Source organism: Aethalodelphis obliquidens, unplaced genomic scaffold (assembly GCF_003676395.1).
Source record: "Aethalodelphis obliquidens isolate GAN/ISIS:26980383/991018 unplaced genomic scaffold, ASM367639v1 scaffold14, whole genome shotgun sequence".
In the NCBI taxonomy this organism is placed as follows: Eukaryota; Metazoa; Chordata; class Mammalia; order Artiodactyla; family Delphinidae; genus Aethalodelphis; species Aethalodelphis obliquidens.
This window is the reverse complement of record NW_020837958.1, coordinates 31,311,877-31,336,598: the sequence shown is the minus strand read 5'-3', so window position 1 is coordinate 31,336,598 and position 24,722 is coordinate 31,311,877. Positions and strand designations below refer to the sequence as shown.

Genomic DNA, 24,722 nt, shown 5'->3' with positions numbered 1-24,722 from the left:
AAAGCAGTCCAGGAAATCTGGCTGTTACTGAATACCTGCCATACGCAGAACACCTCAGAGAATCCATCTGCTGTGCACCATGCTTCCTCCTACACCAGACAAAGGCAAGACATGGTTCCTCTTTCATCAGCACTAGCCTTCTAGGCATCATCGTGAACCCCGGTAATTTATCACCAGTGATGACAAAGAAGAGATTTCAAAAATGAGGCGAGTACACATATATTCAGGATGTCCCCCTGGAGTGGCTTTTCAGATGGATGCACACCTGGTTGGCTAGCAGTGTCTCAAAGTCACATATCTAATCATTTCTTCCTCCCAGCTTCCCACCTGCCTCATCTCATCCAAGCTACTGGGAGTAACCAACTAGACTCAGCTATGTGTAAGCCACTTAAACACTGCTGGAGTCAGAGAGGCATGCTAACCCAAAGAGCTGTGGCCTTACCTGAGAGCCAGAGAGCTGACAGTAGTGTTTGTTTCTCTGTCTTTACCCTGAGGCTGAAGCCCAAGTGTTTTACCAAGGACCCCGGTGGTAGTCCCAGAGTATTCATTTAAGAAAGTCACGAGTGGGGCTTCCCTGGTGGCGCAGTGGTTGAGAGTCCGCCTGCCAATGCAGGGGACACGGGTTCGTGCCCCGGTCCGGGAAGATCCCGCGTGCTGCGGAGCGGCTGGGCCCGTGAGCCATGGCCGCTGAGCCTGCGCGTCCGGAGCCTGTGCTCCGCAATGGGAAAGGCCACAGCAGTGAGAGGCCCGTGTACCGCAAAAAAAAAAAAAAAAGAAAGAAAGTCACGAGCATTTACTTTGTCCTCTTCTCCCCAGGCCTCCTGTTACCTGGGGCTTCTCTTCCTCTCATCCCTTATTGCCTGGAGGATGGTGGGGCCCGGGGCTAAACTCTGTGCCCCAACTAATTGGGATCTGCTTGGCACCTCATTCTGCCAACTCTAAACCACTGAGTCCTGTTTAGATGACTCCCTACCATTTTCTTCGGACTCAGGTTCTTGCATCTGACATTCCTGTCATCTCTGCCCCCCCAATTCTAAGTCAGACTGCACCCAGTCACCGAATCAGATTCCTTTTGGTCCCGTGCCTTCCAGAAGCTTGTCTGGCTTTGACCTGCCCCATTCAGATTTAATTTGACTGGCTGGTATTTACTGAGCCCATTTCGTGTGTTAACTAGTCATTACTTCATGGATATCAGCCTCAGAAAAACACCACGAGGCTGGTCATGTCAATATCCCTACTTTACAGATGAGGAAACTGAGTTGAGAGTGACTAACATATTCAATCTAGGAAGTTTCAGATTGGAGACTAGAATACATGTTGGTCTGCTCCAAAACCCCGAGTTTTAACTACTTCACTAAACTGACTCCCACAGACTGTCGGATCCTCCCTGATCTTACTGGCTCATACCTCTGGTTCCGTGTTCCCATTTCCTCTCCACTGCCCTAAGTCAGGCTCTACACAACGCATCCAGGGGATGTTGGTGGATCTCCCGTTTGGTCTCCTCACACTTGAGCCCTCTCCCCTCCTACAGCTGGCGTGTCCTGCCAGAGATGTGGTGCAGGGGGGTGGAGGAAAGCTGGGCTGTAACACCAGACAGACCTGACTTTGAATCCCAGCATCTTCAATCATTTGCTTTGGTAATCTCAGGTTAGTTTCCTCATGTGAAAGGTGGAAATTATGATAGCATCTATATCAAAAGAATTTTCTGATTAATTTTAAAGGCATATGCTACATATAAGTATTTCTTAATGTCTGAATATTTCATAAAAGTTCTTTTAAATAAGCATTTGCCATGAAGGGAGTTCTTTGTTAAATTTCTGATCTGGACATTCTTTTATAAGTTAATTGTTTGAATCTCAGAAGGCATTTTTCCCCATTGATACAGTGTTACAGTAAAACAGAAGATTATAAGGCAAGCTCACATACTAAACAATTGGGTTTGAAAAACAGAAATTTTCTTTTTTGAGTATTTAATGTAATAATATAGATCAAGTCCTTGACACAGTGCCTGGCACGTAGTAACAATGCATGCATGTTAACTATTGTCATGTCATTCTTCCCAGAAGGAAACTTCAATCATGTTTCTCTCTCTTCCGATGCCATTTACCACAGTGCACACTCAGAACCCTCTGCAACCTGGCCCTGACTTTCTTTTTCATCTTATCTCTTTGTCTTCTAACTCTCCAGTCCACCAAACGGTCTCCATTTCCTGACCTCTCAGTGGGATGTGGGAAAAGAACGTGTGTTCTGGGGTCAGGCGGATCTGGGTTTGAACCCCAGCTTTGCCTCCTTGCTAGCTCTGTGAGCTTGGGTGGGTTCCTTAACATCTCTGGACCTTGATTTCCTCATCTATAAGATGACAATGAGGTTGTAGTGAGAGTTACACCTAGGAAAGTAGTATGCCTAACACCTAATAGGTGTTTAATCCTCTTAGCTATTTTTAATAGAATTCCCACTCCTACTGTCCTGCCAGTTTTCCCATGGGAGTCTCCTTCCCAGGGGAACATGTCCTTCTTCCTCTGCCTTCTTGTGGATTCCCATAGTACTTTCTGTCTGTAAAACTACAGAGACTTTCTTTTGCACAGTTCTTTAAAGTTTTTGTAGTTCTCTCCCAAACCAGCCCAATTAATTTGCACAACTCTGGGAGATAGTCCAGACTAGTAATTATTATCTCTATTTTTAAAAGGTGAACTGCGGGGCTTCCCTGGTGGCGCAGTGGTTGAGAGTCCGCCTGCTGGTGCAGGGGACATGGGTTCGTGCCCTGGTCCGGGAAGATCCCACATGCCGTGAAGTGGCTGGGCCCGTGAGCCATGGCCGCTGGGCCTGCGCATCTGGAGCCTGTGCTCTGCAACGGGAGAGGCTACAACAGTGAGAGGCCCGTGTACCGCAAAAAAAAAAAAAAAAGTGAACTGGGGCTCTCAGAGCTGGAATGACTGATTCATGGTCACGAATGGAGGCCTGGAGCCCAGGTCTTCTGGCTCTCCGTCACCATGCCCCCTCCCCCCATACCATTCTGCGCATGAGTGACTGCCACTCACCTGAATTCATTGTTATTTCTAACATTGCAGACTGTTGTTCCATGAGTGCCTACCTTGTCCCCCAGGGAGGATGTGGTCTGCTCCCACACCTTAGCCTAGTGCCTTGCAGGTATCTGTTATGTGGTTGATGTCATTCAATGTATTGAAGTTTGAATAAATGTGGTATGTTTGAGTCCTTTAATTTGGAATTAGCTGCTCCATCCCCTTTGCTCTGTGTTCTTGTTTCTAGAACTCTGAACATGCTCGATTATAGGTAATCTGCTTATCCATCTGTTTCTCCACCCCCAGACCATGAGTCTCTCCAGGACAAGTACCATATCCAATTCCTGTCGGTGCCCAGGGCCTGCCACTGTGCTTGGCACATAGTAAATGGAAGTTGAATGAATAAACCAGAAGGGGCCATCTGGGTCCATCCCCTAATCCCCCTGTGATTGTGCTTGTTCCTGTTCTCTTATCTTAGTTCATATTATGTATCTCTTATCTCCTATATTGAATTAAAGGCAGGTTCATGTTTTACTCATTTTTGTAGCCTCCCAAACAACCGGCAAAGGAGGAAACTATAATTATTGAGGGTCTATTGTGTGTCAGTGATTGCACATATATTATGTCATTATTTTAAAAATTGAATTTAATTCTTATAACAGGTCAATAAGGTAGGCATTATCACCCCTGAATTACAAAAGAGGGAGATGGGACTCAGGGAAATAAAATAATTGGAATTTGACCACGTTTACACAGCTAGTAATGCCGGGATTTGAATCCCTGTCTGCTGGCTCTGAGACCCATGCCTTTCCTTCTTGTTGCTATTTGGTGTTTATTTTTAACAGCATGCAGAATAGCTGAGTGCTTTAGCCCAGTAGGAGTTAGGAACTCTGCTGAACTGAGATTTGAATTTAATCACATTGAATGGAATCTGTGCCAGCCTGTTCCCAAACACTTCGAGCACATATACTGCCACCTTTGCATTTGACTGGATGAATGCTTCAGGAAACATGTACTAAGCATTCACAATGCAGCAAGCTCAGTGCTGGGCACTGGGGATACAGTCTGAAGACAGGCTTCCTCAGGGAGCTTACAGTCTAGTGGGAAAACAGACGTGCGGCAGGGATCGTAAACGTGATCTATGCTGATAGGACAAACTAGTAGTTACCAGTGGGGAAAGGGGGAGGGGAGGGGCAAGCTAGGGGTATGGGATTAAGATATACAGACTACTAAGTATAAAATAGATAAGCAACAAGGATATATTGTACAGCACAGAGAAATATAGCCATTATTTTGTAATAACTTTAACTTTATAAAAATATTGAATCACTGTGTTGTATACCTGAAATTAATATAATATTGTAAATCAGCTATACTTCAATTTTTTAAAAAATGTGATCAGAAGACAAGGGCCTAAGTCATTCTGTGGTGGTCTTGGGAGGCTTCTGGGTAGATTATAAAGGAGGAGTGAGTCGGCCATGACAAGAGGAGGAAAGCACAGAGGGAGCACCATGTGCTGAGCCACTGAAGTATGAAATTGCAGGTAGGCTGGGTCTGGAACGAGGGGACATTTTGGTGGGACAGAGCCGGAGGAATAAGAGATGCTGAAACTGGTCTCCCTGTGTTCACATCGTGAACCAAAGGTCATGACTGGTTCTTACCCTTGCCCCTACCAAGCAGTGCTCTTGGCCTAGATGATAGCCAGGACATTCTCCCTACTCAGGAAGTGAGTTAGAGAATAGCTGGCAACATCTCCATCTGTCTTCTCTAGGGACATGACGTGGAGCTTGCATTTCCCTGATACGTGGGAAATAATGATCCAGCAGTTGGGCGGACCCACATGGTGATGTCATCTACCTGGATCATGTCATCCCTCAGCAGGCTGGGCAGGTGGCTTTGTGCCCATGTTCTTGATGTGCCTCTGGGTCAGAGCACCTGGGTAGCAGGTGGCAGATGTAAACAAGTTCAGGGCCTGTTCAGAATCACTTTCTTAAGTGTTGGGGTAGCGTGGAGAGTTCTGCCCACTCTGGGCCGCAGGGTGATAAACTGCAAATGTCAGCTGGGTCCACCCAGTTCAAGTTTTCCTCTTTGCTATGCCTGAAAATGTTCCTTAACTTAAGACTTTATAAAACCAACCATAGGATTGCGGACAACTGAGCCAACCCTATGATGGATTGTATGAACTTAGTAATCAGTATATATGCATCTATATTCATCACATGCAAAAACAAATCCAGGGAGGTGCTGGGGTTGACTCTCTCCTCTCCTTTCTCCCTCTTGAGATGGAAAAATCTTCAGGCTAAGTTCTATCTTGGTCCTGTCCAGATCTTATTCTGTTCTCCCTTTGTGTCATCCATTAATTCCCTGCTACATCCCACTGCAGTCATCATCCCGCATGATCCTCACCAAACCGCAGTAGACTGGTCATGTCCTTGTATCCAAACCACCTTTCCCATGCTTTCACATGGCTAGCCTGCCTGCCCCTCACCCTGGAAGGTACGTAAAAGCCAGCTAAAAAGCAATTATACTCCAATAAAGATGTTTTTTTTTTAAAAAAAAAAAAGCCAGCTAAAAACAGCAGTGCTTTTTCCCAGGAGCTGTCAAGCCTAATTCCCCACTCACTCCCTTTACCTTTTGCTCCATGCTGACCTCCCCAGCTCCACACTCCAATTTTGCTCCCTCTAATGCATTCTTCATGCTGCTGCCTGGATGATTTATCTAAAATTCAAATGTGATTGTTTCGTTCCCCTGCCCAAAACCCTTCAGTGGTTTCAGACCCTTTCAAATGACATCCAAACTCATTTGAGCAGGTCCCTTCTACCTCCCTGGCATCATTTCCTGCCTCTCCCGTTGACAGTTTGTGACACAGCAATGCTAAATTACTATGGCTCCCCAAACACACAATGTTATTTAATGTTTCTGAGTCTGCCAGAAATAGCCTTTCCTCTCTGTTCTGTCTTACAAATCTGCTCAGCATTTAAAAATTCTCTCAACTTTCTTCTTCTCTAAGATCCTTCCAGACAGGAGTCATTATTCTGGGCCACCCTGTGTCTTGTTTAGACATCTACCCATTGCCCTATCATATATCCCCAAGACATACTTGCTTACAGGGACTGTCTTATTCATCCCAGAACAGCGCAGGACCTAACACAGGGTAGGTGCTTAGCCAATGCTGCTTGAATCATTGTTCAATTACACCTCCTCCCCATCCTTTAAGGGACTTGTGTTCTAGCCACATACACACTGACCTGTATCCTGATTGGCTTTCCCAGGTCGGGCAAATCACTGGTCTGCAATCATCGGCGGATCCCACTCCAAGAATTACGTGCTATGGGAGTATGGAGGATATGCGAGCGAAGGCGTCAAACAAGTTGCAGAATTGGGCTCACCAGTGAAAATGGAGGAGGAAATTCGACAACAGGTAAGAAAAACAATCACAGAAGGACCAAAACCCAGAAATGCAGTCAAGCATCCTTTAGCTTTCTTTCCCAGGGGCTCGAAATTTACAGTACAATGTGCTGGAAAATTGGTACCATAGGAAGTGAAATCTATTTGCTGAGTTTGAGGGGGTTTATGTTCAGTAGAGGACAGAGGCACAAATGTCCATCTTGTCGTCTCAGATTTTCCCTAACTGCATTTGTGTTTTCTTCAGCTTGTGCTAAAAGCTGCTACTGTGGCTGCATTGTTGGGGTACCATGTCTCTGTTCTCCCAAGGGTCCGTGCGGTGGATTACGGTTTTCTTACTCTGATCCATGAGAGGGCTGGGGGGAGTGACGTTCACTGTAAGCTAAAATCACCATTTCCAAAGAGAAACATTTATTTATCGACACATGCTTTTTGCATCTATGTCTTGAGGTGTTTGATAAATTAGTCAGTGATTAATCATAATCATTACAGACTGAAGCATCTTTTATGTACCATGTACTGTGTCATGTGGGCCCAGGAGCCGGACTGTTATCTAGGACCCCATTCATACCAATGAGAGATAAGGGAGCAATCGTCCGTCATTCTTTTCTGTCTGTTGGGAAGTACCATCATCCCTCATCAAAAGCACTAGAAGGAGGCTGATGAGGGATCTTGAAAGAAGAGCTATGGTTTTTCGAAGGTCATTCACAGTCTGCACTGTGGGGAGGAGGTGGCCCAGCTTTGGCCATCACTACCCACAAAAGCCCTTTGGGCCTGAGAGAGCTGGGTAGGCACCCACATCTCACTGCTCACAAGTGCGCAGGAGGAAGTAAGGAAAGAGCAAACTGTGCTTGGAGTGTGGTCATTTCCAGCACAGGTCACTGAGGGGCTGCTGCCTGCTCAGGCTCCTGCCCACATCTCCTGAGACAGTGCAGGGCCCCTGAAGACACTGGGCCCGGTGTCTCACGATGTGTATTGCAGCAGGGCGAGCAGAGCTGAGGCCCCTAGCCCTTCCTCCTGACGTCTACCATCTGGACTCCAAGCTCCCACAAACCCTAAAGTGAATGCAGCAAAGGTCACCTGATTCCTACTATAATCCCCTGAGGAATTCTTTTGGACCAGAGTCCAAAAACGCCCAGGAATTAGCTTATGTTTCTCATTAGTTTGATTTAAAACCTTTCTCCATTCTCAGAAAAAATGTTTAACCCAGTGTTTTGAGACAGCATGTCATTTATCACAAGTTTATCTCACCAACAACTTCGTGTTTCTCTAACTCTGGCTGCCATGCCTCATAACTGGCATCACTCATTCGGGCTACAGCACAACCATGTTCATCGGCAAAGTCACGAAGGGCTTCATATTGGTCCTGGTCTCTCCAGCCTGTCATGGAGGCAGTATCCCTTGTTTGGGTTCCTGGTTCTCAAACATGGAATTGGGATACACTGGCTGTATCTGTTCTGTTGTGTCGTATGTTGAAAACCATCTATTACAAATAATAGTTGAAATACTAAAGTTTGCAAATTAATTAGATCAAGGTCAAGGGCGTCTTCATAATAATGCCTGTGTCACTCATTGGCTATCTTGAGAGGTTTCTGGTGAGAAGGGAAGCATGTATGAATTGTGAGAAACTGAGACCACGTTGTACCGGCAAACATTATCTGTCATGTGTCATAGCAATAAAAAGGCTGAAAACTGATGGATGGAACCCCCCCCCACCTTATGCCCCCCTTAGGAAAATGTTCTTTGCTCGGTGTGTTCCTGATTAGCACACCTTGGATCAGCTTCTGTACACACGGATGATGTCTGGCTCTCCCAGCTGGCTAGTGTTCTTGACATTAAGTCATAACAATGTTTAATTACGGGTTTTGCACATGGGAGTTAAAAATCCCACTGAGGGCTTCCCTGGTGGCGCAGTGGTTGAGAGTCTGCCTGCCGATGCAGGGGACACGGGTTCGTGCCCCGGTCCGGGAGGATCCCACATGCCGCGGAGCAGCTGGGCCCGTGAGCCGTGGCCACTGGGCCTGTGCGTCTGGAGCCTGTGCTCCGCAACGGGAGAGGCCACAACAGTGAGAGGCCCACGTACCGCAAAAAAAAAAATCCCACTGAGCATGTCCTAGGGTTTGTCACCACCTGTCAGGCCCTCTAGATGCTGAACATGTACTTTTAGCTCTCACCTCTACTTGGAGAAGACAATATTAAATTTCCCGTTTTTCCTGATAAGGAAACTGAGGCACAGTCAATAGTTAGAGAATTCCAGAACTTGAACCCAAGACTGTCTGACTCCAAAACCTGTATGTAGTACCAGATACATAATTTGCAGAGCCTGGTGAAAATGTGGGGTCCCTTGTTCAAAACTTAAGAATTTCAAGATGGTGACACTGAATTTCACAGCACGGGGCCCTGAGAGTCTGAACAGGTCACACACTCGTGAGGCCGGTCCTGCTCATCCTCCTTCCCTGCCCCACAGAGAAACTCCCCTCTCCAGCCTCTGAAATAAGCCTGTTTCCAGAGCTCTGCTAAGCCACGCATCCAGCTCCCCAGGTCCTCAGAAAGTCAGGAGGATAGAGTGATTTCAGGGTCCCTTCTCTTCCAAATAATTCATGGTTCTAAATATTGTTCCCTGCAAGCACACAATTCATTATATTTTTCTGGAAGTCAGGTAAGAAGCAGCATAAAAAAGGAACAAGAATATGAATCCTCCTGGAATATGAAAGTGTCCTCTGAATAACCAGGGACCTGCTTGAACACATCTACAAACTAACACGGTGTTCTCAGCCTTTAATACATTACATCCTACCAGCTGCTCTATCAAAGAACCCGAGTCCAACCAGGATGAAAATAAAAGCCCTATTTTCCCAAGAAAGACATTTATATGCTTCCCAGCCTTCTGTTATTATAGACTTATCGCTTGCTGCAAGTTTCAAGGGCATTAAAAATCACAGCAGATATTGTTGGAGGTAAATCTTATGCTAATGGCTTTCAAACACAAATGAACAAAAATAGTAATCGCATTAGTGGTGGAAAACTGTAATAATATTATTGAGTATAAATTTTAATATTACTATAACTTCAAAACACCAAGAAAATTAATGAAAAATTACAGCAGCATTATTGGCAATAATGACACTGGTGGCCAGAGAGGGTGGGGGAAGGGCACAAGGCACACTTCTTAGTAGGGGACAGAGGCAAATGGGTCCTGGTGGGGACTGTGGATTAGAAATACTGAACTGAGGCTGGCCTGGCAGGTCACAAATGAGTAACCCAAGGCAGGTAGACGCAGTAGGGAATGGCAGATCCTATGTAGACCCAGGACCCGAAAGTGAGCTGGTGTATGCTCATCTTATGAAAATGTTTCACTAAGACCATTTCTACTTTGTTAAGTAGACATCTATGGCATGTATACTAGGTGTCTGGTTCTCTGCTGAATGTGGCCCAAAGATGGTGCCCCCTTCACCATGTTATTCATGCTAGAAAGCTAGGCATCATCCTTGATTGTGCCTCCTGTCCCATCTTCTGCCTTCTCTTCTAAATTCCTCCAGGTCACTTCCTCATTACCGCACCTCTATTTAAACCATCCTCATCACTTGCCTAAATTATTGCACTAGCCATCTGACCTCCCTGCCTCCAGTCCTCTTCCTGTTCTCCACACTGCCCCACGGCCATTTTATAAAATACCAATAGGATTATGCCACTCTCCCAATGAATGGCTCCCGACTGACAGCAAGATAAAGTCCAAACTCCTTATCCTAGCTTGAAAACCCTCTATGATCTGGCCTTGTTTACCTCCCCCATCTTATTTCTTGCTGCAGCTCTAAGCTATACCCATGCAGAACCTCTTTCAAACTCTCCAGAGCCATGTCCCTCTTGCATCTGGGCCTTCTGTCAGCCTGGAACATCTTCCAGCACCCCATCAACTGGTGAACTGGTGAACTCCATCTATCCTTCAGGACTCAGCTTAGATGTTGCTTCTTCCTGGAAGCCTTCCTGAATTCTGTACAAAATCCATGCCCTTGCCATGTGCTCCCACAACACCCTGTACCTCCCCCATCATTACCATCATCACGTAATGATGCAAGTCCTTGTTTGATGTCTCTCCCTCACCAAACTGCAAAGTTCAAATCCATGTTTTCCATCTCTGTATCCTCTTAGCTGGGTATAGTTTTAATTGCTTCATAATTGTTACTTGCATGAGTAATTTACTTGATAACTTTACTAAACATCTACTAAATAAATGCCAGGCATTAGAGATCCAACAGTGAACAGATCATTCCTTGCCTTCATGGAGTCTGCATTCTAATGGGGGAGACAAGAAGAAAAAAGGGTTAAATAATTATAAATTATGGTAAGAGAAAGAAACTAACAAGAGGTGGCTAGAAAACAGCAGTAGGGTGGGACCTTGTTAGTAAGGTAGTCAGGGAAGGTCTTGATGAGACCATTAAGCTGAGACCCAAAAGAAAAGCACAAGGAAAAGATCATTCTAGATGGTGACAACAGCGTGTGCAGAGACCCAGAAGTAGAAAAGAGCTTATCATGCTTGAAGAACTGACAGAAGACTGGTGTGGCAAGAGGGGAATCAGTGAGGGGGAGTGTGGCTCTGTGTGAATGAAGGACACACTGTCTCCGCGCTGGAGAGGTGGATACATAAATAACTATTTCCGTATAATGTACTTAGTTTCTTTAAGGGAATCTCTGCAGCAGCTGAGGAAATGCAAACATTAGACTGTGGCAGCCCTTGAAAGTGCCATTCTCTGGGTCCCCCCAGCCTTTAACATCCCCCCTATTTCCTGAGGACACATGTTAGACACATATTAGTTTCCCTGTCCCTTCCTCTGGGCAGGCTGGGTGTGGTACCCTTTCCTGGGGTGACCACAGCTCCCTGTGCGGTCCCTCTCCTAGACTGAATGGTCCCTGCTTCCTTCTTTCTTTCTTTCTTTTCTTTCTTTCTTCCTTTTTCTTTTTCTTTTTTTTTTAAATTATTGGAGCATAGTTACTTTACGGTGTTGTGTTAGTTTCTACCGTACAGCAAAGTGAATCAGCTGTATGTATATAGGCATCCCCTCTTTTTTTATTACTTCCCATTTAGGTCACAGCAGAGCAGTGAGTAGAGTTCCCTGTGCTTTACAGTAGATTCTCATTAGTTATCTATTTTATACATAGTATCAATAGCGTATATATGTCAATCCCAATCTCCCGATTCATCCCACCGCTGCCCCTTTTCCCCCTTGGTATCCACACGTTTGTTTTGTTCTCTACGTCTGTGTCTCTATTTCTGCTTTGCAAATAAGATCATCTATACCATTTTTTTTTTTAGGTTCCACAAATATGTATTAATATCTGATATTTGTTTTTCTCTTTCTGACTTACTTCACTCTGTATGACAGTCTCTAGGTCCATCCACGTCTCTACAAATGACCCAATTTCATTCCTTTTATGGCTGAGTAATATTCCATTATATATGTGTACCACATCTTCTTTATCCATTCATCTGTCAATGGACGTTTAGGTTGCTTCCGTGTCCTGGCTCTTGTAAATAGTGCTGCAATGAACATTGGGGTGCATGTGTCTTTTTGAATTATGGTTTTCTCTGGGTATGTGCCCAGTAGTAGGATTGCTGGGTCATATGGTAGTTCTATTTTTAGTTTTTTAAGGAACCTCCATACTGTTCTCCATAGTGGTTGTATCAATTTACATTCCCACCAACAGTGCAAGAAGGTTCCCTTTTCTCCACACCCTCTCCAGCATTTATTGTTTGTAGATTTTTTAATGATGGCCATTCTGACTGGTGTGAGGTGATACATCATTGTAGTTTTGATTTGCATTTCTCTAATGATTAGTGATGTTGAGCATCTTTTCATGTGCCTCTTGACCATCTGTATATCTTCTTTGGAGAAATGTCTATTTAGGTCTTCCTCCCATTTTTCGATTCAGTTGTTTGTTTTTTTTGATATTGAGCTGCTTGTAAATTTTGGAGATTAATTCTTTGTCCATTGTTCCATTTGCAAATATTTTCTCCCATTCTGAGGGTTGTCTTTTTGTCTTGTTCATGGTTTCCTTTGCTGTGCAAAAGCTTTTAAGTTTAATTGGGTCCCATTTGTTTATTTTTGTTTTTAGTTTCATTACTCTAGGAGGTAGGTCAAAAAAGATCTTGCTGCATTTCATGTCAAAGAGTGTTCTGCCTATGTTTTCCTCTAAGAGTTTTATAGTGTCTGACCTTACATTTAGGTCTTCAATCCATTTTTAGTTTATTTTTGTGTATGGTGTTAGGGAGTGTTCTAATTTCATTCTTTTACATGTAGCTGTCCAGTTTTCCCAGCACCACTTATTGAAGAGGCTGTCTTTTCTCCATTGTATATCCTTGCCTCCTTTGTCATAGATTAGGTGACCATAGGTGTGTGGGTTTATCTCTGGGCTTTCTATCCTGTTCCATTGATGTATATTTCTGTTTTTGTGCCAGTGCCATATTGTCTTGGTTACTGTAGCTTTGTAGTATAATCTGAAGTCAGAAGCTCCGTTTTTCTTTCTCAAGGTTGCTTTGGCTATTTGCAGTCTTTTGTGTTTCCATACAAATTGTAAAATTTTTTGTTCTAGATCTGTGAAAAATGCCATTGGTGATTTGATAGGGATTGCATTGAATCTGTAGATTGCTTTGGGGTAGTATAGTCATTTTCACAATGTTGATTCTTCCAATCCAAGAACATGGTATATCTCTCCATCTGTTTGTGTCATCTTTGATTTCTTTCATCAGTGTCTTATAGTTTTCTGCATACAGGTCTTTTGCCTCCTTAGGTAGGTTTATTCCTAGGTATTTTATTCTTTTTGTTGCAATGGTGAATGGAATTGTTTCCTTAATTTCTCTTTCTGATCTTTGGTTGTTAGTATATAGGAATACAAGAGATTTCTGTGTTAATTTTGTATCCTGTGACTTTACTAAATTCATTGATTAGCTCTAGTAGTTTTCGGTGGCATCTTTAGGATTTTCTATGTATAGTATCATGTCATCTGCAAACAGTGACAGTTTTACTTCTTCTTTTCCAATTTGGATTCCTTTTATTTATTTTTCTTCTCCAACTGCCATGGCTAGGACTACCAAAACTATGTTGAATTATAGTGGCAAGAGTGGGCACCCTTGTCTTGTTCCTGATCTTAGAGGAATTGTTTTCAGTTTTTCACCATTGAGAATAATGTTTGCTGTGGGTTTGTCATATATGGCCTTTTTTATGTTGAGGTAGGTTCCCTCTATGCCCACTTTCTCCTGCTTCTTTCCTTTTCCATCTCCCAGGCATGTTCTGTGTCCCTGGAAGGCGAGCACTTGTTGATTTCCCTCACCGCTCTGTTCTTATTCTATTGCTTCATTATGGTTACTTTTAATGTTTTCAATTTTAAACACATCTACTTGTGTCATTCAGATTATTCTATTATCTCAGGGTCTTAGGGACTAATGTTCATTTGATGAACTTGCCCTCTCTCCCCATCACTAGTTTCCTCATTTGATTTTGGATTGTTTGCTCATCTTCAGTGGGTCTTTTTCTTTGTTCCCTGTGGGAGTCCTCTGTGCCCAAGTTGTGTTGTCCCCTCAGGGGGAGATTGTATTTTTGTCTTTCCACCCAAGTTTTGATGGCATTTCTCAGCTTAGAGTTCCCCACTTCCAGGCCAATGTAAATATGGACTCTGCACTTACACAGGGGAGAGTCTGGGGCTTCTATTTCTTGAAGGTGAATTTTCATTCAAGGGCCTGGACAAAGGACAAGTTTCCTTGCCACCTCCCCAAGTGACTGATGGAGGGTTTTCTTATCCCCATTCAGCCCTTCAAAATGTCCAGCTTGATGCAGGGGTGTCTTCCCACATCTCACCTAACACCAACTTGAGACCTCCCCTTCTCTCCCTGAATGGCTTTAAAACCTCCGTCTCTAGCTCCAGGGGCCATATGCCAGGCCTGGCCCCATGCATCAGCTCCTACTTACAGTTTTGGGTTAGACTTTCCTCCTCCTTTCTGGCATCCAGGGAATTTTTCTAAACTCCCTTCAGCATTTTTGAAACTTTTGTCCTGCTCTCTTTTGTCTAGCATTTCTACATGTTTGTAGCAGGAGGGAGACCCTTTTGCATCAGCTCAGTCTTTCATGTTTCCTGATGTCCACCTAGCGTCTCCAGCACTTCATACACTGTCTCACGCACAGTAGCTGCTCAACCAATGTCTGAATTGGTGAATTGACACACAAGCTCTAAATGTCTTGTTGCCAAATTAAGTCGTATGGACCCTGCTTTGGCCCTAGCGTGGCTGAGGCGCTCTGCCTTGGCGGGGAGGGCTCTCTTTCCATTCTGGTTGCTCTGGTTCAGATCAGTGAATAACAAAACCTATGCTGAGTTCGACACGGCACAAGCTTAATTCAGGGGCCAAAGAACGGAGAAGTGGGAACTAAGGTTCACAGATCAACTTCTCGCCCACCTGGCCAGAGGGATTTAATTTTAAAGGGTAAAGACAAAGGGAGGAGGAGTGAGACTAATGATGGGGAGGTATATGCATTAGTCTACTGGGGAAGGGGCAAGGCTTTTTCGAGGCAGGGGGGTGCCATCCCCTTTTTATCCTTTTTTGGTCCTTAATGTTCAGTTACAGCCCCTGGTAGGTGTGTTATTTCATATGCCAATATAGTAAAATTAACTTGTAATGAGACTCAGGGTCTGTTGGAGGTCAGATTCATTGCTATCTTGGTCCCGGCTGTTTCCATCTGGGTTGTTTAGTTTGTTTGTAGCTTCCTTTCTTATCTCTGGGCCCTTTAACTTAAAGATGTATGTTCATTCCTGCTAAAGGTGGGGGATTGGCAGGATTTGAGCAAGGACATTCCTGCTAAAGGTGAAGGTTAGAGGGTTGTGAGCAAAGACCTGGAGCAGCTCCGGCAGCAGTCTCTTGCATAAATCATGAACTGTGAATGGGTACTCACTTATGAAAAAATGCTAGAAAAAACACTCCAACTTTTATATTTTTAGAAATACAGGGAAAAGAACACTCCAACTTTTATACTTCTCTAGATTCAAGTCTTCCCTGACCATAAGAGGTCAGACAGTGGTGGACCCTAACATAGACATTGATTATTTCACCTTCAGGAGGCCTCACTTTGGCGGATTCCTTAAACCTGCTGCCAGGATTATCCCACCACCTATGGCACAAGAATCAATAAACAAGCAGATGTTCTTTAAAGCTGAAACAGTTTATAAGCCTCTGGAAACTGGTAGAAAGAGTTTGAGAATTTTCTTTTCTCATCTCCGTTAAATCATTAGAGATAACAGATGTCTACTAAACTTTTATTTTTCCTGATTTTTGATTTTCTAAACTTGTGATCCCTTTCCTCTAAATGAAATTAAAATCATTGGCTGATTTCTGATGTTCTCCATGAATCGTGACATGCTGCCTCATCTGATTGAGAAAGTCTCTCTCTCTCTCTCTCTCTCTCTCACACACACACACACACACACACACACACACACACACAATCAGCTTTTATTCATAATAATAAAGTTCCAATGATCTTCAGTGCTTGTGAGAAGTAGTACCATATAACAGCTAAAAGCCTTGGCTCTGAATCAAGACTCCTGGGTGCAAATGCTAGTTCCAGCTGTTACTTATTTTGTGACTTTGGACAAATTGCTCAACCCCTCTGTGCCTTGGTTTCCTCTTCTATGAGATGAGGGTGGTAATATGCCAACCTCACAGAGTTACCGTGAGGACTAATGGAGCTGATGCATGAAAGGTGCTTGGAGCAAAGCCTGCCCTGTAGAAAGTGCTCGCTAATTGTTACCTATCATTACCATGTTTTCATTCTTGGTCTCCATTTCCTCATCAGTAAAGTGAGGGGTCTGTCCTAAGACCGAAGAGCCCCTGAAGGAGCTAGAAAAGTTAATGATTCTAAAGGTTCAAGTTCATCATGTCAGTCCCCAGCCTGAGAACGCCACAGGATGAGGACACGCCTCCTTTGCCATCGCCCAGGCTCTGCCTCAGCCTGCCCCTCCCACCCCTGCTTAGCAGTGTCATTTCCTGATGGCCCTAGCCCTCTGTCCCAAAGTTGACCCTAAACAATTTGGAGGCAGTAACCACATCCTCATGTAAAAATGGAGCCACAGCGAAACTCCATGCCCATTCCAAATCTATTCCTGTGCGTGTGTTCTTCCCCTTCCTTGGAATAGCTTTATCCGGATGCCCACAGGAGCTAGTTCAACGCCACCTCCAGAACAAGGCCTAGAGGCAGCCCAAAACAGGAGATCTTCCCACATACAGCGGGACACTTGCTGGGGGTAGAAATGCAGACAAGGCTTCCAACCCAAGAAATGAGGTAGTCTAGTGAAGCCTCTTTTTAAAAAAAATTTTAATGCAATTTTAAAGGTTGCCTTCCATTTACAGCTATTACAAAATATTGGCTCTGTTCCCCATGTTGCACAGTACATCCTTGAGCCTATCTTTCACCCAATAGTTTGTACCTCCCACTCCGCCACCCCTATATTGCCTCTCCCCCTCTCCCTCTCCCCACTGGTAACCACTAGTTTGTTCTCTGTATCTGTGAGTCTGGGGAAGTCTCTTAATCGTAAGTAACAGAAACCTGCTCAAAGTAACTTAAGAACAAAGGAAGCTTTAGTGTAGGGAGAAAACAGAACTCAGGAGAACACAGGTTAATACCGAGCGCAAAAGAGCCTCATGAGAACTGTAACCAGAAGGCATCGGGCTGAGACAACCACTTACACTCTCCCCTCCCCACCCAACCCCACCACCCAGAGTCACATGGTCTTTTCTATGCTCTTCTATGTGACTCTCTTCCAGCATCCTTTCTCAATAGATCTGTTGTCTCTTCTTACTTACGTTGCACATGGCCCCAAATGGTGGCTCTGTGACTTTCTTCCTTGGCTTCCCATAGCCAACTGAGCAGTGTTGGTGGCTCTTAGTTGAAATACTGGGAAGACAGACTGATCATTGGACAGTCTGTGCATGGGTGCCCCCTGCATCAGGTATCTACTTCTAATCCAATCAGCAGTTATCCCCATGTAAAGAACCATAGAGCCTATGACTCCATACAGGGGCAATTTATACTAAAAAAGGAAATGAAGGTAGAAGGTAAATTGATTGACATTTCAGGGCAGCAGTGGATTGGCAAGAAGTAGACCAAGTGATAGAAACCCAGGCAGAGAGCCAGAATTCAGGGCAGGATATTGGGGATGGGGCACTAAAGAGAACAAAGGCTCAGCACAAAAAAGAGAGGAGAACAATGGAACCCCAGGATTCAGAGCTAAGCCAGTTGGGTGAGAAATGCTGGGTCTAGAGATTGGTTCAGCTACTGAGGTGGGATCAGGGATATCGCTAGACCTAGCAGAAGGACTTGGAAAGGCAGAGATCAGAGAAAGTATATAGGAGCCAAGGGCCCAATCAAGACCACTTATTTGCTCTTGCATTGCATTGCACTTATCTACTGCCTTGCATTGTTACTTAAGAACCATGAAAACAGTACAGGGCAAGTAGGTAAGCTTCCTAAGTCTTTGACCTTGAGTAGGTCACCTAACCTCACTGAGCCTTAGATTTTTCATTTGCAAAATGGTGATAACGAGAATATGAACTTCGTATGTTGGTTTTGAAATAATACACATGCAGTGCCTGGCTTGAAGCATGACCCATTATTACGCTTAGTATTAGGACAAAAAATTAAATTTGAAGGATTTGTAATCCCCTTGTCCTCCCATATTCTAAGAAGACGCTTTGGTTTCATCGGGTGGGAGTGCAACTGAAAGAAGAAAAAAACTGCTAGAGAAAGTAGACCAGGAAAAAGAAGTGAGGGGAGGAGTAAGGCCAGGAAGCTGGGACAGTATTAGAATTTTAAGGCATGAGAAGAGATATGTATGAGCAGCTGCCCTTTGGACTGGAGAAAAAGAAAGGTCCAAAGAAGATTTTTAGTAAATTTGATTTCTAAAAGAAGAGACATCCGAAGAGGATTTTTTAGCAGCGCACTTTGCAGAGCACGGTGTGATGTCGTTAACCCTCTGCTGCCTCCTCGAGAAACATTCAGTAAACACCTACAGTGCTTTTCAAGGCTTCTTGGAGTCAGACTGGGTAGAAATTTTAGATTTTGTCACCCTGCTACACACAGTGCCCAGGGGTGCCCAGTTTTATTGGTGTTACATTAATATTGTTATCCATACCTCTTTTGTCCTTCACCACCTCATTCAAGGCTTAACTCCATGGAGTGTGTAAGTGGGTACTTGTGGTTGATAGAAATAAAGTGATACCAGGAGTGGGGGTGGAAAAGAAGTTAAAGAAAAATTCTCAGTCACAAACATTTAATACAGAAATTAGAGCATCAGTTGAGAGGTGTGATTTCAGTCATATGAAACCTTTTGTTTGCTTTCAGCTGCGTCTTCAAACAAATCTAAATCACAGCAGGACAAACAGCCAAAGCGAATCAGTGATGCCTGTTCTTTAAAAAACTGGCACAGGCTGCTGTTGCTGGAAGGAAGCAGAGCCCTGCTCTTAGCTGCAATTCCTGACCTCCACAGTTTTACATCAGAGCATCATCAGTCCCAGGGAAGTTTTCTGAATCTCTCTATGGACGAAATGGGGGACAGTTTTATTCAGAACTTATAGGTTATTTAACTCCCTAAAAATCTATTTTTACAGCAACTGAGCCAAAATATTGCAAACAGAAGGCAAATTTAAATGGGGAAATAATAAATTGTCAAGATTTAGAGGCAATTTGGCAATATCTATCAAAATTGTACATTTTTTTTTATTGTGGCAACAAAAACACCCACATAACATAATACTTACCATCTTAACCATTTTTTTAAGGGATTTTGCTTTTATTTTTAATTTTTTTAATTTATATATTTATGGCTGTGTTGGCTCTTCGTTTCTGTGCGAGGGCTCTCTCTAGCTGCGGTGAGTGGGGGCCACTCTTCATCGCAGTGCGCGGACCTCTCACTATTGCGGCCTCTCTTGTTGCGGAGCACAGGCTCCAGACACGCAGGCTCAGTAATTGTGGCTCACGGGGCAGGCTGCTCCGCGGCATGTGGGATCTTCCCAGACCAGGGCTCGAACCCGTGTACCCTGCATTGGCAGGCAGATTCTCAACCACTGCACCACCAGGGAAGCCGCCATCTTAACCATTTTTAAGTGTACAGTTCTGTAGTGCTGAGTATATTTACACTATTGTGTGTACATTTTCTTTATACCTTGACATAGTAATCCTGTATCTAGGAATTTGTTTTTCAGAAATATTCTCACACAAAGGTATATGAGGAAGAATACCCATTACATTGTTTTATAAACATTGTTTTATAAAATTGTTTTTATAAACATTGTTTATAAAAATAAGAGATGGAAAGAAGTGATTTTTTATCAATAGGGGACATATTTAAAAACTCTGGCTGCTTTTATGTAATTAAATACCGCGCAGCAATTAAAAAGAATAAGGCATGGGCTTCCCTGGTGGCGCAGTGGTTGAGAGTCCACCTGCCGATGCAGGGGACGCGGGTTTGTGCCCCGGTCCGGGAGGATCCCGCATGCCACGGAGTGGCTGGGCCCGTGGGCCATGGCCACTGAGCCTGCGTGTCCAGAGCCTGTGCTCCACAGCAGGACACAGCGCGGAGAGAGAGGCGTGCCGCGCACCACAAAAAAAAAAAAAAAAAGAATAAGGCAGATCTGTATGTACTGATATAGAATGCTCCCTGGTATATATTACTAGGTGGGGAGAAACAGAAGAGTATCTCTAGCTAGCTGCCATCTGGGGAAAAGACAGGTGGGTCAGAGTCAAATGCTTGTATGTATATATAGAATTTTATATGCATAGAACATCTCTATGTACACATACCAGAAACTCAATGTCTCTAGAGCAAACTGGGAGAGTAGGGGTCAGAACTGAAAGATGTATTCACATTTCACTGTATGCCCTTTTGTACTGTTTGTATGTATACATGTTACCTTTTTAAAAGAATGTTATTTAAATAAACAAAGAAAAGTTTGATTAGAAAGTGAATATTGCAAAAAGATCAGGACTCCAAACTTAATCTGTAAGTTTAAGATTTCCCCCAGCACGTAATCTAAAAAATTCTACAGGCTGATTCTATGGAAATGAAAAAATAAATAGTCGAGAATAGCCAGAAAATATCTGAAAGACAGTAATGATGGCGGGGGAGGGAGGTGTTGGGGGGAAGGGGGGCAGTAAAGAGAAAAGACTAGCCAAACCAGATATTAAAAACTACATTAAATAAGACTGTGTGACACTAGCGTATGAATAAGCAGATCAGTAGTGTATAATCGGAAGTCCAGTAAAAGACCCAAATTTATTTCAAATTAAGTGTAAGGAAAAAATATAATTTCCTGTCACTTGAGGAAAGATGGTAATGGCACAACTGGAAGTCATGGAAAACCACAATTTGCTCCATAGTTCAATCCTTAAACCAAAGTAAACTCCAAGTATGTCAAAGATTTAAATATTTAAAAATGAAGGCATAAACGCATTAGAAGAAAACATGATAGAATCATTTTATACTCTAGAGCAAAATCCCTTCCAAGCATGTCACAAACCCCAGAGGTCATAAAAGAAATAACTGATAAACTAAAAGCATCTTTTTAATTGTGGAAAATATTTAAACATTTTAAAGGTGAAAGACAAAGTGGGGGGAAATGTTTGTAGCCCATACGATAAGCAAAGGGCTAATTTCTTTAATATATAAAAGAGCTCTTATGGGTCAATTTTTTAAAGAACAATAAACCAATTTAAAAAATGATCAAAACACATAGATAGGTTTTCAGATATTTTAAAAGATGCTTAACCTCATCTACAATTATGGAAATGGAAATTCATTCCACAGAGCTATCATTTTTGATCTATTGGACTTTTGATAACTATATGTTGACAGAGGTGTAGAAAAACACACACTGTAATACGCTAATTGTGGCAGTGCTGACTGGTACAGCTTTGTGGAGGGCACATTTCTCTGACTCATAGCTCCTATCCAGAAACTCATATACACAGATATACTCACACATAAGCACATGCTATTTATTGACACTATGTGACAGAAAGAGTACAAAAACTTAAATATCTATTAGTAGGGGACCAGTTTTAAAAAAATAAGAATTTGAGATTAAACATTGCCAAGACAAATCATTTGGTTAACAAAGAAAGTGCAGCGGAGTATTTGTAGTGTACGCCACTTGTGTTATCATTAAAGATGCACACTTACGTTTCTTGAAGGGCATATAAGAATATGAATAGTGGTTGCCTCTGGGGTAGGGACCTGAGAGACTGTGGGATGGGAAGGGCCGGAGAATCTTTCATTGTGTTGCCTCTGGTGCCTTTTGAATGTTGTACAATGTCTTTGCAAAGCTGTTCAAGAAAGTGATTATTTTACAGTTGAAATAAAAAAGAAATAAGCCAAACACTCAAGCTTAGGAATCTTTAAGAAAGCACATTGTGTGTTCTTGATGAATTGTTCTCAACCTGGTGAACAACAGACCTCATCTAAACTCTGTTCATGGAGTCAGGCCCATGTGGTACCAGTTTGCCCTGAAACGCCCCTGAGGACATGGTCCCCAGGAATGGGCTGGGCAAAAGTAGAGATTTATAATCCAGGTGACCAAAAGCAGTTGGCTCAGAGAAAGAGTATAATTTAATTTTTCCAAGGAGGAAAGCAAAGGTCAGAGTCGGTGCTTGGCCTTAGGTCTGAGGGGTGAGGCCACAAACAGGAAGACACCGGAAGCCCACATAGTATGGGAAGGGCCAAAAAGTGCCCGAAGCCCCTCCTGGTGTGTTGGCAGCCACATGGCCTAGGAGGGCCTGATGTCATAAAGAATTAGAGAGGACTGGCCAGAACTTTCTCCAGAAAGGCTCCAGAAGTGATCACAACTACCCCCTCTTCACCTCCAAAACTACCAGGCAGTGGTCCTTCACGCTTCAGGTGTTTAATGCCCTGCAGAAGACGGGACCTTGTCTGTGGCTTGTCCCACATTCATGGGCCTGAGTCCTGCAGGGGCCAGTGTGAGCTTCCCTCCTGAGAGTGTGCCCTGTGGACAGGGGCCTGTTCACAGGCCATTTGCAACCAGTCCACGATGCGCTAAATCCAGAAGTTAAGAATAAGTGTTTAGAAATAGCAGTTTAACAATGTCCAATGACTCTACTAACAAAAAAATCAGAACTTGGATACAGCCTGCAACAGATTTGATATTTTAAAGTGAAAACAAACTTGTCTTCTACTAGAGTTGAGAATCATTGTTCTAGAGGCAAGGAGTATTTCTTGAGTCATCTTTACCTCCAATACCTGAGTCAGGGTCTGGGATATCACAGATGCTTATCTGAAGTTACCCCAGTCCACAAGGTTTTTTTTTAAATAATAAGACTGAGGCTTGGAAAACATATGTGACTTGCCCAAATGCTAACAGCAGCACAGATCCTCAGCCCAGGACTCCTGACTTCCTTTCTAGAGCTTTCTAGAGCTTTCTCCTCGCTCTGCTAAGAGAGAAGAGACATAGGCAGCCCTGAAAATTTCATCCTGTCGTATACACTAAAAAACTTACCCAGTCTTCACCAGACTCTGTGTCTGAGACAGTTTTTTTTTATATAATTTTATTTATTTTTGGTTGCATTGGGTCTTCACTGCTATGCACGGGCTTTCTCTAGTTCCTGTGAGCAGGGGCTCCTCTTTGTTGCGGTGCGCGGGCTTCTCATCACAGTGGCCTCTCTTGTTGCGGAGCACGGGCTCTAGGCGTGTGGGCTTCAGTAGTTGTGGCTCGCGGGCTCTAGAGCGCAGGCTCAGTAGTTGTGGCACACGGGCTTGTTTGTTCCGCGGTATGTGGGATCTTCCTGGGCCAGGGCTCGAACCTGTGTCCCCTGCACTGGCAGGCGGATTCTTAACCACTGTGCCACCAGGGAAGCCCTGAGACAGTTTAGAGTAGATTTTCCAATGAATATTTGCCACCTAGTGGTAAAAAAAAGGTGTATGCCCCTCATATAGACTTCATTCATTCATTCATTCAGTGTGAAACACCATATTCGAGAAATCACTTGTCCTTAAGAGGCTCATGGTCTCTTGGGAAAGAATCACATAGAAGTAGGTGATTACAACACAGTGCAACTTGGGCCGCGAAAGTCAAGTCCAGGGCACACAGGAGCACAGAGCAGAGCCTTCCCCTGGCTCAGGAAGCTGAGATTTCATGAGCAGTATTAAACTCAATATTTTAATGCTCAAAAAGTATTAGCTCCTTTCTTGTCTTGCTCTTGCTGGACCATCAGGACCAGGATAGCAGTTTTTGTTGCCGCCTCTTCTCTGGGTGAGGATGGACTCATGAGCTGAGCGTGTTAGGAATGCAGCCAGTGCATACCCTTCGGCTGAATGGGGTATCTGTCCCAAGCGCTGTATCCCCAGCCACCTCTACATCTGGTCTTCGGGTCTGTTTTGAGAAAGTGTTGTTCATTTCCAGCGCCTGGTCAGGGCATCCGTGGGCTGTCACTCCTGTCTGTTTAGTTCTTCAGCTCTCTCATCCTGAATGTATTCCCATGCAAACAAGTTCTCCCAGTCTGTCAGAGCTGCCCTCCCTTGAGCCAAGGTGTCCAGCTTGCCTGCAATGAGCGATGCTTAACATAAGGGGGTAGGGGACAGGCCTATAAAGGGAGATTGGGGTCATCTCATGAACAGCCTGAATACCAGGCTGCTGAGGTTACACATAGACCAGTAGGAACAGGGCGGCCATTGAGTGTTTCTGAGAGGGAAGTGACCAGAGACAAGGGTATTCGTTCATTCAGCCAATAATTATTGACATCTGTTGTGTGCAAGGCACTGAGTGAGACTCTGTGCTGGGCCCTAGAAGCACAGAGATGAATAAGACCCAGTGTGGGAGACACATCACATCCCCCTGGGTTATAACACACTCTCTACCCCATGCAACAACTTCAAGTCCTTATCTCAGAGAAGGAAAGAAATCAAATTGTCTGTGAAACTTCATAGTATAGGAACTTAGCTACCGAAATTGTAAAGCCGTAAGTCATGCTTCCAATTGTTCTGTAACTATGTAAACATCTCCATTTTTGTTTGCTTATCTATTTCAGGATAGAAATAGATAAGCAAACAAAAGAAGAAACAGGAGCCCCATCTCACGGGGAGATATTCTGCTACTCCTCAGATTCTGGCCCCGCATTATAACATTTCGTCTCCTTGACACTGTGTAGCCAATGAGGTTTACAAGATCTGGCTTCGCAGGCTAAGGGAGAATGAGGAAAGAGCAAGCAATTACAGACTGCCATGCTGCCTGTTATGATAGAGTTATGTACT

The 24,722-nt window shown here is 43.8% G+C and overlaps 1 protein-coding gene across 1 annotated transcript in view; it reads left to right on the top strand.

The window, feature by feature from the left end:
* SPON1 (spondin 1) overlaps positions 1-24,722 on the top strand; it is a 275,447-nt gene that overhangs the window by 157,301 nt on the left and 93,424 nt on the right. The window contains exon 6 of the mRNA XM_027115305.1: positions 6,293-6,441. Within this exon, the coding sequence (XP_026971106.1) occupies positions 6,293-6,441 (149 nt within the window). The remainder of the gene's footprint in view (positions 1-6,292; positions 6,442-24,722) is intronic.